The 15,594-nt window shown below is 34.9% G+C and overlaps 1 protein-coding gene across 1 annotated transcript in view; it reads right to left on the bottom strand.

Moving 5' to 3' along the window:
• TUSC3 (tumor suppressor candidate 3) overlaps nucleotides 1-15,594 on the bottom strand; it is a 142,948-nt gene that overhangs the window by 89,254 nt on the left and 38,100 nt on the right. The window contains exon 2 of the mRNA XM_074822641.1: nucleotides 3,308-3,477. Coding sequence (XP_074678742.1) covers nucleotides 3,308-3,477 — 170 coding nt within the window. The remainder of the gene's footprint in view (nucleotides 1-3,307; nucleotides 3,478-15,594) is intronic.

The following is a 15,594-nucleotide window of genomic DNA, read 5'->3' as shown; positions in this document are numbered from 1 at the left end:
CTTGGGCCTGTTGTCCAAGCCTTAGCACTTCACACTGGATGAACAGGTAAATTTCAAAAAATTGGCAACCAAAGCATTCAAAAAATTCTTCTAATTGATCTTTCTCAAGATGATGCAGAAGATTATGTATTTATCTCCTGCAATGATAAAGAAACCCTCTTCATTCCATTGAAAAAAAAAGACCTTATGTGAAGTAAACTTTTGCTAGAGAATACCTACAAAACACAAAATATGCTTTGGTTTTACTGGAAAAAGATCAGCCTCCTTTGACTGAAAGGATATTTTTTACATACAAAAGTCTCATCCTAATATCTGGAGTCCCAGCAACTTCTTTGTATGTGGCATTTTACAAGTAAATTGGTATTATTTCCATATACCTCCACAAATCATAACTGGTACATAATTTATGTGATTGATGTTACAACATGCTCCTTGCCGCGCACAGAAAAGCCTTGGATTTTCTGAGCCAAGTTTGGTCAGCTTTCCACATGTAGGTATATGGATAGGTAAGACTTTTTTAAAATGTTTAAATATCATGCCTCCAAATGTTTTAAGACTTGGCTAAGACCACCTCAACCAAGTTTTATCCAAAATTTGGAACTTCTCTGACGTTAGAAAGGATGGGCAGGGGCGGGGCAGGGGGAGGGGGAATACTTTCTTTATTCCTTCTAGACAATGTCCAAACTACAGCACTTCTCAGCAATAGACAGGCACAATAGTCCTTAGTCTGGTAGAGAACCTGGATCACCAAAGTGACTGCATTCACTTTGAAGAGTGCCAAAAGTGACACTAACTTTCTGAATGCAGGAAGCTACCTCTCCATCTTCGGTGGCACAATCATTCAAAACACCTGCCATAAAAATCACACTGGTTTTACTATAGGCAGGGGCTCATTTCAACAACAAACGTTCTAAATATAATCAAATGAAAAATCAGATACATAAAGAGTATAGTTTATTTTAATAAGATAGGATACACACAATATCTTCTGGCCTCAAATGTGCAAATTTGCAATGGCCTGATCTAATGATGACAATCAACTTTCACTGCTCTTCTCCAGAAGAGGACCACATTTCCTACCATTACTCCCCATCCTGTTATTTATCCTTTTTTGTATATTGCTGTGTTTTTCATGCTTAGCACAGAGCATTTGTAGCTCTATGCAACAGCAGCACACAAACATCTTTTTTTCCTTTTTGAAAATACTGCACCCCTGTTCTTTATAAACTGGACATTTAGAGGACATGAAACACTGAAACCTCAAATCTAGCCACCAAAGGGAAAAGACAAAACCATTTTTTTTAAAGAATCCTGTGGTGAATAAACTAACCAGGCTCAATTTTATAGCCAAAAAAAAAAAAAGTACTAATTCTTGTAATTCTTGTGACAAAGTTATTCAGAGTCAAAGATTTTAGTCTATGTTCTTTTTTGTATTTGAAATATGACATTGATTTTTTTTTTGTATGCAATTGTTCTGAAAATATTTTGATGAGTAACAGTTAACTTATATCTTGGACAAAATCATCCTCACAGAACATTACAGATTAAGTTAAAAATCTATTTCTCCTATAGGCAAAGTGGCTAGTGAATAGCTAACAATAAAGTAACATGTGAATTTCAGTTTCGTATATCCTTTCAGTGCTCCTAATTAGCCATTGATTTGAACATGTCGATTTTCCTGATAATGGTTTTATGTGCAGTATGATCAACCTCATTAAATTCCTTTTATTTCACATGAAAAAGTGGATTGCAACTTCACATTTATTTAAACAAACCCAACTGAAAGTAGTATGTTGATTTTTTCCTTCATTTTGTGATTAAAGATTTTCAGTTGCTTCTGTACATAAATGGTTAGCCTGGCATGTTACAGGATGAAGTTTGTAAGCTCTTTTTCAGTGTAGTAAACAATATACAGTTGCAAGCAAAATTAACTTCCTCAATAACGGCAATATTTATGTTGTTTTCACATGCCCCACAAAAAAGCGGTACATAACACATTTGCTATGGCTATTATAATGACAAATAAATACACTGACCCTTACACAGCTGAACTTAATGCATCTCCTGTAGCTTTATCTACTGGGTAGGAAAATAAGGAATGATTTAAAAAAATATGGTAAACTTTCAACCCCTATTTTGTCTCCTAAAGTTGAACTTTGGCAACACAAAGAAATGACAGCAATCAAATGCTGGAAGTTTTAAAGGAAAAATTCCTTTGACTTAAGAACGCTGTAAAGCTTCTGTACTTACTCCTTCACAGTTCACATGTGGAGGGTGAACTCATGGGACTGCAATTTATATACTCTCCCTCAAAATTGTCCAACTGACTTCAATGACAAAAAATCTATTAAAAAAAAAAATATCTAATAAAACCCACATATAAGTACAGGTACACGAGTTAAAAGTTTCGATTGTAAGTGTGGCATTCCAACTCCTAAAAAATCTAACAAGCTGCTTGTGTATTGCTTAAAGTGCACCTACTTAAAACCAAAAAATAATATCTCTTCACATACAGCTTACGTATTTCATAGTTCTACAGAGTATTTTGCTGCCTATTTAAATACTGTTTAGAACTCCGTACACAATAATCCCATCTACTAAACACAACAATTTCTAATGCATGTTTTGGCTGAAGGTTTTATTAGCTCAGTTTATGGTTTAGCAAGGTAATTAAGTGCATGGCTACCTTTCAGTCCCTTGGCCCTATTTCCATGTCTACCATTAGTGATTTTTGGATTACCTTATTGAACTTGGAATTTGCAGAGAAAGATCTTGAACTTAGAAGAATACCAGAGCCACTCTAATATATATTCTAAAAGGAGTCACGAGAACATATCAAGTGCAGTGCCAGACAGTATTCCACAATAAGCATGTCCTCATGGAAACGTGCTTGCATGTAAGAACTTTACAAAGCTGTGAAATCACAGAGTAACTCACACCTGCATCACAGCCTTGGATATCTATTAACTGAAGAAATGAATCACTTCTGTCACAAAACATCTTTGGAAAGATCATGGTTGACTGATAATAAAATAAAGCAGATTTCTTAAAGAGAAAGTATTCCTCAGTTGTGTACATTTTATTCAACTGTAATTTAATAAAACCCAAAACTAGGAAGACTTTAGAATTTGACATACAGATTAAAGGGCAGTTGAAAAGATGCTGTAACAAACACATAAGCCTGTTAAATAGTAAGCATCTACCCCATGCAAAGAACCATCCTACTCAGTGTACTGCGCATTGATTAAAATGTTCACTTGAAAACTGTGGTGTGGAAGATGAAAAAGATCACTGAAGTATAAATTACCTGCAAACAGAGCACTGACGCTGCGGCTGGAGAGCAGTGAACATCACTATCACAGAGTAGTTACGAGGTGGAGCCTTCACAAATCTTCGGAATTTGTCTCCATTCATGCGGATGACTGAGCGCCTTGAGCTCCACTCCATCAGCTGTTCCACCTTCTCAGCCAAAAGATTCTGTAATTGAGGACAAGGATGAAGAATGTTTAACCTTAAACTTCAAGCACTTCATACCTATATTCTGCCTTTGCATCCTCAGAGCTCCTATGAACTTAAGTAGGAGGTTGGGGGCACCTCTTTATAGCTTATAGCACAATTCAGTCTTCTGTGCAGACAAGTAGATTTTAAGTATCTAAAAAAATAACTCAGTGTGGTCTTAATCAGAAAGGATGCACAAAATGAAAATCAAACATGTTGCTACTGAAGGCAAAAGAAGAGTAAGGCTGATTGTCTAAATATAAGATACCAGTACAGAAATAATTTGTTATTAAAAATTGGAAGCTTTAGAAAATGCTGGATATTATATTTATTCTATTTAGTAAAAATCACAGCAGGATATCGTCAGTCACTCAAATACTAAGATGAAAGGAAAATGTAGCTACAAAGAGAGAGAAATAGTTATTATGTTCAGAATTTCCTTACAAATATGTATCATACTGAATTTAAATTAAAATTAGTTTTATATTTTGCTACAGATAGGAGTGCAGTGACTTATAAACTCATCTAGGCACATTCCATTGAAATCAATGTTTTCAGTTCCTTTCAAGACTGAGATCCCCAAAATATTTTGGCTGAACTATAAGAGTATAAGAAAAAAAAAAAATTGCTTGTGTGTGGCTTTTCTTTTGCACGAAAGCATTCCACCTCTTGAACAATTTAAAAGCAGGCTATGAAACATATTACAAGACAGCTCTCAAGTTAAATACATTGATCTAACTACTCCTATAAAATTCTATTTAGATTTATTTTTTTTATCAAGTAAGCCTGATGTCACACGTTCTTAGCAGAGACTTTTTAGTCTCCTAAATTACCTAGGTTCAGTGAGGTTGCACTGACCATGCTCTAGGTGGATTGCAACACCTACAGCATATCAGGATCAATGCAACACTTCATCTTGTTTTAAGTCTTCAGTTCCCTGCTCAAGGACACTGTGGAAGCTGCCTATACCAAATAAGAGCTAAAAAAAAAAAAAAAAAAAGAGTGGAGAAAACTGGAATATTACAACTTGAACAGAAGTTGAGTTCTGAGAGAAGGTGGAAAGGACAGAGAGGGGGGCAGACAGAAACAGAGACCAAAAGTAAAGAAGGGGCACCAAACAGAAGAAAAACTAAGTTCAGAAAACTGGAAGGTGTGAGACTTCTGATAAAATACACATGAGTTAGTGAAAGGGTATACAAACTGATGAGGGTGGGAGGAAAGAATAAACTAGCTTAACAAAACATATTGAAATAGGGACACTCTGAGAAAAGAGAACATGAAGACAGGCAAGGCAAGGATAAAACTCAAATACTGTGCAGGAACAACTGAGCAAGGAGACAAGGTGGCTTTTCTATGACTTTAAAAAAAACCAGAATGAAGTAGAAAAAACAGCTCATCTAGTAACATTCTGACAAATCAGTAAGGCTATAAATAAAAGTAAAGATAGATATATGAGGGGAAGGAAGGAGTGAACTACAAGGATAAAGGAAAATTACATTTTGCCTGTCAGATCTTCCATCTTAAAAATTAGCAGATGTCCCTTGGAGCTCCTTATAAGGCACAGCTGGTCATCAGAAGTTTTGAGTCCAAATGAAGCTTTGATCAGTGTAAATCATGAACAGTTCTGATAGTGCCACATTTATTTGACCCTATAAAGCCTTTAAAAAAAATCTTTTAGGTTTTCATTCCTATTCTCAGAATTTAGCTGAGGTTTGTAATCACAAATGTGAAGGAGAGATTACAACTCTGTTTATCATGAGAATACCAATGAATCAATTAATACTACAATTTTTCTTCTGCTAAAAGACATATTATGTTTTTGGTAGTTTTGCTTCAAAAAGATATTATGTAAGCTCTTTTCTTTAAAAAGGTTACATAAAAAATGAAGCCTACTCATCTGTAAAATTTCCTTGGATTAGCAGTGCCTGGATTAAATATTTCTGTTAATTTAAAAGGATTCACTAGTTTTGCATGAGGTACTCCAGTTGGTAATGTGCAACATAAGGAGCGAAAAGGATGGGTACTCTTATTTCCAAAAGCTTGAATAACTGAAGCAAAAGATAAAAAACAAAGAGAACTAATAAAAAGACACAACTTTTAAACTAACACAGGAAGGATGCATAATATCCTACTTGGTACAGAAAAACAAAGACTTTTCAGGATAGGCCTTGTTCAGAGAAAAGAACTAGAAACCCACTAAGTAGTTAAAGGTATTAAAGGAAAAGCATGTTCTTGATAGAGAAACAGGGGAGGAAAAAAAACCAGCTCTGTTACTGCTATATATTTTTTTTCTACAAAATAATCAGTGATATCAGAATAGTCTTACTCAGAGAAGTCCCATACAAAGTTTTACTTGGAAAGTTGCTGCAAATAAAGAATTCCCTTGATTCATTCAGATTCAGCCATGTATAATGTTACCTTCACACAGCTCTTGTGCAATACTATGAAGTTCACCATAATATCCTTAACCACTTGTATCTTTTGTTTTGCTTTTTCTAAATGCACTAGGCAAAAAAGCTAGTAACTAAACTAACCCAATATGTTTACTACACTAGGTAGCCAAGCTAGTATTTCAGGACTACAAAGTCACTAGGTACAACTGTATTACTTGCTTCACTGGATTCTGAAGAAATCTATTTTTTTTTTAAATAGAAAGTTATCATTGAATAGATTACAGATAATTGCGTACATCATGAAATATTCTGCTCTAGGCCAGATTTCTCTTAGGTAAGTGACTGCACTTAGCTATCCTACCACTTTTAGTCCATTTATTCCAGAAAGTCTCCTTTTGCAGAGTAATTGATAGAAGAGACCTTGGGACAGACAGCTTAAAATTCACAATGAAGTCTGTGGAATATCCTATATTTTATGGCTTTCTGATTTGTAACACTTTACAGATAGATGAAGGCTTCATATTGTTTTGGCATTTATAAAATATTTGCACAATATATGCTGCTAAGTTACCAACCTTTTCTTCATCTCACTTAATAATGAAATCCAGGAAATAAATCTAGTGTTAAATGAGTTTCCATTTCAGCTGTGCATTTTACTTTGAGTACGTGTGTTCAGGAAATATGCCACATTTCAACATTCCCATCGTCTCTACTGTAGCTCTGGATCAAAAAGGCACCCACTTTTCAGACACCACACTCAGAAAATTGACCAGTCTGTTGAAAGGAGGAAAAAAATGTGTATTTTAAACAAATGTTCAAGCTAGCAGACTGGCCTTATGGATTTCATAATTCAGAATGTAACTTTGATATTTTTATATGAAAATCAAAAGTTTGTAAGATAAAAGTGTATAAAAAAGAAAAATAGACTACTGAATAAAGATGCAAGTATGAGCTCTACCCTCCAGTCAAAAATTTTCTCCTGTATAAAAGAAGTGTTGAAAAGTAAAGAAAAATTGACAGAAAACATTTAGAGACAAAAGGCAGAATTTTCCCTATTACCCTAATGGTATAATAATAAACATAATAACCTATTAATACCCAGGAATGCATTGTTAGAGAAGACAACGATCTATCCGAAATTATACTTGCCAGGAAGGTACTAAACTGAACATGTCCTCCAACTATACAAAACAGACATAAAACTGTCACCAAAGTGAATCTCCATTAGGATTCTAGACATTTACAACAATTTTATTAACTTGCCTCTTTCCACCCCCTGGGGAAACTTTTCTGCCAGAGAAAATCTGGAAATAGGAGAGGATGGCTAAATCAAAGCCACTAGACAAAACACATCTTGTGATGACTGAGAGACATGAACAATAGTTACTCATGTCCAGAAAACAAGAGACATTATCTCATTTTTGCTCTAGACTGCTAATTTTCTGCTCTCTTCCACAGTCTATACAGGTAAAGCCTCTACATTTGTTTACATCTGTTTATTTACAGAATGCCTCTGAGCATTTACAAACTTTATGTTGGTAACTCAAGGGGACTGTTTTAGTTGAAACACTGAAAAAAAAAACCAACCCAAAAGCATAAATCTGAGAAAGGAAATTCTACCTTTACAAAGAAAAATGCAGTTTTGTTGGTGCAAATAACTACAGAAGGGTCAGCAGTTAACAGTCTATTCATAAAAGCTTAGAGAACATTTAAATCAATCGGTGAAGAGGCAGACATGTATCATTTATTTATTTTCATTAGCTGATGTCCCAAGCAGAATAAAGAACATTGTATGATCTATGTGTGGAAACAACATGAATGCTAGTATCTGTAGAACAAACAGAACTATAATATTACTTGTTGTTTCTACACTATTTTGTAACCAGTGAAAATATATGGCACAGCAGCATTTTTTTCAAAACTAAATAACCCTTAAAAACGTAACTAAGAAATCCAGAATCCAGGATTTTTTCTGATGCAACAAGGAAAGCAGTTCTTTGTTTAGGACAGGTATTTCTCCATAAAGAGATCACCTATGAAAATTATTCTTGTTGCTGGAGTTTTGGCTTCAGTCCTGTTAAGCAGATGAGCAGTCCCCACTGAAATATGCCGCTTGGGAAAGCAATTCTAAATAATTCTGCTTTTCTCTCTATGGCTACCAAAAGATTTTTCCATTTGCAGTTGTCCATATCATTGAATCAAGAACAAAGCAAAAAAAATAAGGTTAAAGTTCATCTATTATACATCTCAGTTTCCAGTGATGTGATGAAACAGCTATGTCACCTGTCAAAAACACAGGCAAACTGTGACAAGTTATGAAACAGAAGATGCTGGCAGGCCCAGCTTCTGGCATCTGCACCTGAAGCAACTTCATATTAGGGATTGGTTCTGAGTGATCCTCCATATCCCCTCTCTGCTTCTTAACCCAACAGAGCTTGGCATCTACAAGCCTTCCCTTTCACACTCTGTGACTAGCAGATTAGCTACTCAAAACACATTTTATTTATTCACTCTCCCAAGACACAGTGCCTACAAGACAAAGTGTAAACAACAATAACAACCACCCTGTATACATACATTTTGCCTCACTGGATTGTTAATCTTCCTTGGGCACATTTTTAAAATTTCTTTTGGCCCAAATAAAACCATATATCTCCGGGGAAAATCAAAACAAAACAAAAAACCACTCAGATTTTCTTAAATGCTGCTTGCTCTGTCTGTCCAGTGGGTGACACTGACATTTTCAAGACAAACCTCATTTTTAAAACAAAAAAAATATTTAAGGTTTAAATGCTTCTTGGTTCAGATTTGTTCATCTGGGAAATATACATCATAGTGAAATAGCTGGAGTATGGCGAAGGGAAGTTTCTCCTTGATTCTCACAGAAGTTTTATCAGATTGTCTTTATCATACAAACATATTTCTGACAGGTTTACATTACTGAAAATGTACTTTGAGTTACGTTTCTTCTTTAGACCTCCTTTCATTTACTTTGCCTTCAGTCAAAACAACATCACACAGGTAACTTAAGGCATAAAGGGCTATTAAGAAAAGCAAAGACTCAACAATATCACTCAATGCTTCAGTGTCCAAACTAGACTCCTTTCATTTGACACACACTGGCTCTACCAATTTGTTTCTTTCAGGTTTCAGAAGAGGTTCAATCTCTTTCTGATGTAAGAGCATACCCTCCTGAATGCTACTGGACATGTGAACATGGAAGACCTCACCTCTAAAAAAAGTAGGGTCAAGATCTGTAAGATGAGCTACTGGTACTAGGAAAAGTCCTCAAAAAAATTAGGCAGGGACTCAATCTACTGTTGACTACCAGTAAGGCTGAGGCATCAGTTTCCTGATGAAAAAATCAAATTCAGTCCAGTAGCTCAAATTTCACAGTTTCTGTGTGAAAGAAATAAAGCAAGGAGTTACTAATTAATGATTTTATACTGTATTTGCTACTGGAGATAAATTAACTACAGATTTTGTTGAGTATTTCTTAAATTATGATATTGCATAAAAAAAATTTGAGGTGGCTTGACTTCCTTTATGTGTATCTTATCAGCTAATGTAGACTGAAAGACTACCCTTGATGAAGACTGTTTTGTTCACTTAGGTGCATCAAATCCCCAAGAAATGTTAGCTTGTAGGTAACTACTTCAGGACAACACTCATTGTAAAAAAAAAAACAAACCAATGTTGCACTGATAAGGTATGTAAAGTATCTCATAAATCTCTTAATCTGATGTATGTAGCTTGAATTTCAATTTAACAGTCCTCTTTTTTAGTCTTTAATTACATTAGGAATAATAGCATAGAGAAATCAACTGTATTAATAAATGCATTTCAGCAGTGTGTTGTAAGAATAGTTAAGGTAATGTAAAAGTGTCTGATAAACATTCACAGATAGGTAATTACATTAATGGCAGAAAGACAGTGAAATTAGCATTCGAAGTGTTGTTACAGCCTACGTAAATTTATAGTCATTCATTCCTCTGTTGTCCCTTGTTCACCTGATGCCTGCATATAAATGTAATTTATACTACCTATATATCAATATCCTTGAACAGATCAAAAATAGTTTTATCATTCATAAACATTGACAAACAATACTTGCATATATTCAGGTAATTTTATGTACTTATATCATTCCCTACGCATTAGAAAACGAGAAGACAGATGACTACTTTCCTGCCCAAGCCTTATAAACAAGACCTCACAAGGCTCATGGACTTGAAGGTGCTAAAGAAGAGTAATTTCTTTGATCTGTCTAGATCTTCACTCTTCTCTCCAACACCTCCTAGGTTATTCTGGAACCTACCAAAAATTAGAACGTATTTCACTTTTATCAAAGTGTATTCCTCTTCAAAGTAAGACATGCAGCATCAGTAGCTTTATCCAAAATATTTATTCCCTGTTTTGAACTCGTCTATAAGCAGGAATAGAAACAATGAGTGATGGCAAATTTACAAACTTCCTTAAATGTAATTTCTTGATTCACAACACAAGAAACCTTAAGTCTAATGGAGAACTCCAGGATTAAGTATCTGGATATCCCAGTGAGCAACATACTTTTCTGCAGCAGAAATTAGCAACAGTTACATTAAATTCTGGAGGCATTGGAAGCACAGTACAATCTGTTCTTAAGTCATAAAGTCATAAATTCTTCTATTGAGAATGGCTGTATCAGTACTGCAAATGTTTCCTTCCCTGTCCTACTCTCCTCTGCAGCTTTCCATGATCTTTCAAAGGCTGTTTTTTAATTAACAGGGAAGAAAAAAAAAAATAAAAAAGAACATGAAATAATGTAAATATTACTAACCACAAATAAATATAGAAATATGTTAGGATACTCTTTGACATTTCAGATGATTTACAAAAAGCCATTGCCGTAACATAACTGAGAAGCCATGTAAGCTGGCACAGTATGACTGACTTGATAGTATGCTCCATTGACTTGAAGTCATTTAACTGTGACTGAGGATTTGCTTCTTGGAATCAGATGCTGATTTTCATCTTTATGCAAACTAGCCCACATTTTGTGGTATTAAGCCTAAAAATGTCCTTTTAAGGCTGAGTAGATAAAAACTGAAGTACTGAGGTTTTTTATTCTAGCTTCTAAATTGCTCTATTAGCAATTTAAAAAAAAGTTTGATTTCCTATTACAGGAAGCTGTCATTTTCTGATCATTATACAAGAAAGTAGTAACAATGCAAGACAGAATGTAACCTGCATAATGGTTTATACATAGATGTATTTTGTTCAGTTGATTTAAAAAATATCCTTTATTTCCATAGAGTACAATCCAAAATTGCCAATTTCTTTCAAGATATAAGAAATTAATCCTTTTTTGCAATTAATGCTTTTCAAAATTTTCACAATATGTCACAAATTGTATTTTTTAATGAATATAAGTATTCATAAACTTCACCTAATTTAAATAAAGTCTGTAAAGTCAACAATATGAATTACAGAGTAGAACTCTAGTACTGTAAACAAACACACATTTTACTTCAGGAAAGCGAATCCCTACTGTACAGCATTAAATGAACACAAGTTAAACTGTTTAAGAGTTTATAGAAATAAGCCTAGGTAAGATGCCTTATACAACTATAGGATTCTTCCCTACAGTTTCACTTTGCTACTTTTTTTACAAGAAAGTAATTAAAAAACATAATGAGAAATATCATAAGGATGAATTATGAATTAGAGAAAAGATACTACAACAAAAGCATTAGCTAAACCTCAAAGTACATTTTGCTTAGGTCACCTTTACACTGAAAGGATATTAGTCTCCGGAGAGCACAATATAGGACAACCAGGATGATTCCAAGAGTACTTGTTATACAGAAAGGCTAAAAAAGTTTCATTTATTCTCAGTGGAAAACACTTCAGGGTGACCTAGCAAAAATATTGCAAAAGTTCTTGATTAAAAGATGGGGGGAAAAATCCTTAGCAAAATATTAAAATTATGCAAAAAAAGTTAAAAAACTAACACAATTCTGCACAAATATTTCAATTCAATAATAAGATGATCAACCTCTTAATTCTAAATGACGGTACATTTTTTCAGTACTCAGAACCTTCAAGTTCCTGGAAACTGGATATGACCGTAGTGCTAAGTTTATAATTTTTAGGTAGGTACTTCAAGTCAATTCTATGCACAATTATTATTTCAAAAATAAAAACTCTAAATCCAGGAACACATCTCAGCTACAGATTATTGAGGCATGTGTGACTAATATACTCATTCAACCTGTCATTTTCAAATCTTTCTGAGTTTTAGGTAAAACTAAACTTAGCTAAGACAGCCTTTTAAACTAATTGCTATTTATATAGCCATTCTGAGTTTCAGAAATTCTTGCACACATCCCCCAAGGATTAAGTTCAGCTTGCTGCAACATTCATCCCGCAGCATTCAGCAGTTTGGCAGAATTTACAGTTGAGAATTATGAATTAACTACTGAAAAACATTCAAGAACTATTACATACTTTGTGTACCTCTCCCCTGCTCCAAAGAATATTGACTTCCTGGACACATTACTAACATTGTGCTTATTTTTAAAAATAAAACTGTTGATCCCATTCTTTTCCGTTCACTTCTTTATTATTTGCTGAAATCAGCAGGCAGCCTTATTTAAACTAGCTAGATCATTTGAAGAAATGGCATTTCTCTACTAAAAGCAAAGGCTCAATAGTACAGAAAGACACAAGCCATTTCTCCTTTTTTCCCCCCAAATGTCATTTTTCTGTTGTTTTCTAAGGCTAGAGTCCAAAGTGCCTTTGAAAACATGAAAGTGAGGTCTCTCTCTCTTGAATTATACTCCTGTTTGACTACTCTCAAGCACTATTTGAGAAGTTGAACATTTCTCCAAACAGTGCTACATAACCAACTGTTCCCTGTCAACTTTACTGCAAATTATTTTGTTCAGATGAATCTCTTTAAAGCAAGAGATCTATTTAAAAAATAGCCCTACAGAACAAGCGATAAGAACCTGATAATCCAGGATCAGGTTGCTCGTACACTAAATAGCTTTGTATGTACCAGAGCATAGCTCATGTACTTTATATAGAATAAGGAGACCCTGCCCAGGGAGAAATGCAAATAACTTACATAGTATGATCATTTAAAAAAAATCCAGAAAACTATTCAGAATAATTTGTCCTGTAATACTTTCTGTATCCATAAGAGAAAGACTGGAAGAAAATAAAAAAGTCTACGTTAACTTGAATTTGCTGTGTCTTTGGGATACTGTACAGGCAATCAGAATAATGACTTCAAGTCTGAACATGAAGAAAACAGCCTGCATTTCTTATCTAGTCTGGTTGCAGGTTCAGCTGACAACTCTAGAGCCATTTCACAGTATCACAGAATGGTTGAGGTTGGAAGGGAACTCTAGAGGTCACCTAGTCCAATTGCCCTGCTGAAGCAGGGCCACCTACAGCCAGTGGTCCAGGACCACGTTCAGACAGCTTTTAAGTATTTCCAAGAAGGGAGACTCCACAACCTCTCTGGGTAACCCTCGCCAGTGCTTGGTCATCTTCACAGTGAAAAAGTGTTTCCTGATGTTCAGACGGAACCTCCTGACTTTCAGTTTGTGCCCATTAACTGTGTTCCTGTCACGGCACCAGTGAAAAGAGTCTGGCTCTGTCTTCTTTCACTTTACCCTTCAGGTATATACATTGGTAAGATCCCTCCTGAGCCTTCTCTTCTCTAGGATAAACAGTCCCAGCTCTCTCAGCCTTTCCTCAGAACATTTTCAATTTTGAATATTAGATGGAAAGCATGGTCTTTAAAGGATGTGCATGACAAGACATCACTTTACTGAACAGTAGTTCCACCCTATTTTTTGTTCTTGAGTGTAAAGCAAGTTCTACTCTATAGAGCAAGTATCATCTAGAGGAGAGGGGACTTGAACAAGCATAGACAGCAACAAAATTACCATTTTGTACATGTACAATATTCAATATGTAAACAGTGCTGTTGAATCAGTGTACCACCACACCTCTTCCCCACCCACCCCCTCACACCCTGTCCCACACACTCCTCTGCATATTTGTGGAATGACAAGATTTTATGTTGAAAGTTGATATAGCAATGATGATGGCAACACCACACACAGAGGTAAATCACTTTAGAAATTTGAGTTTACTTTGCCTTTGGTGGAATGCACAAATCATAATTTGAAAGGGGGCAAAAAGCCAGCAGAGCAACAGAAGTTCAGGGTATTACTGGATTTGCTCTCTGAAAAATTTAAAGAACTTAAATGGCATCCGGATCTTTTCACTCTCTGTAAACAGGGATCCTAGAGAGACATTTTACAAAGCCATTGATAGCTCAGCTGTGGAATCACCACATAGAGACTAATCCCTCAAAGCCCTGATGTACTCTGCTACCACCGAAGAATTACCCAGCAATCAGGCCAGGCAACCAAACTATGGGTAATGTTAAAAAAGAATTTTCTTCCTCTTCTTCAATTTTCTAAGTTATTTCAAATACCCGGTTAAAATACAGATGCTGTATTTTCAATCACTGAACATACAGAATAGATGACTACACTGCTACAATGAAAACAAGTTTTATTTAAAAAAGAAGCTTATGAACTGCTACTATGAAAAAAGCATCAAGACTTTACAGTGGATTAGATTATAAAGGAAGACTGGGAATGGGCAGGAGCATATCCTGTTGAAAGAAAGAATGCTAACAACAAATTAATTCAACAACCATTTAATATTTAAAATGCATAGTAAATTGAACACATATCAGAGATGCTTTGGATCCAATAAATGAGTGAAAACACACTGGAATGAAGAGGAATAAAAGGGCAGAAACTAAATTGCTATAAGGGCACTTAAACACTGTCTAGTAATCACAAATATAACAGCTTGAACAGGAAAACAATGAGCCCTCGATCAAACATACTGAAATAATTTTGACAGAATCCCCTTAGGAATAATGAATGAAAAAATTGGGTTTTTTTAAACTGCTCCATGAAGGAATATAACAGTACTTTACCTTACTTTGTTATTATATAACAGACAGCTAAAATGAGGGTATATAACATAAAAGAATTTTAGAGGAAGCTAAGTGACCTTTAACTAAATCAACAAATCAGCCGAGTTCTTACGAATAAGTTGCTCCAGACAAGCATAGAAGACCAGTTAACTTGATCTAGAGGCCACATAAAGCATTTAGTTGAAAAACATTCTGGGTATGAGCACACTGGCTACTTCATCTTTAAAAAAAAAAAAAAAAAAAAGAAGCCACCACCAAAAAACACATAGGCAGATGTCACGGACATGCCTGTTTGGTACTACTGAGAGGATTCTCAAGTACCTATTCCTTATTGGCACCTTTACCATTAATAAGAAAGGATACCTAGTTACCTTTGAAACTAAAAAATAAAATTAAATTTCTCATCTGCTTCTTCACAGCAACAGAATAGTAAGTGAATTAGAAGACTAATGGCAGAGGAAAGATATGGTGGTGATAAGCAATAAACACTTTCTATCTTGTGACAAGCCAATTAGGTACTTTCTGAAATAAGCTATCTAGCTATGCACAAACTAGTCCATGTACAAATTAAGAATTTCAAAGATTATAATCAAAAAGTTGCAGGCAGAATAGTTACCAATCTTTAGAGTGGAAAAAGTTGTTATTATTATTACCAAAGACACTGAAACATTTTCTAAGTACCTACCACAG

This window comes from Strix aluco, chromosome 4 (genome assembly GCF_031877795.1).
Source record: "Strix aluco isolate bStrAlu1 chromosome 4, bStrAlu1.hap1, whole genome shotgun sequence".
Taxonomy (NCBI): Eukaryota; Metazoa; Chordata; class Aves; order Strigiformes; family Strigidae; genus Strix; species Strix aluco.
The sequence above is the reverse complement of the archived record's forward strand: the minus strand, read 5'-3'. Positions and strand labels throughout refer to the sequence as shown.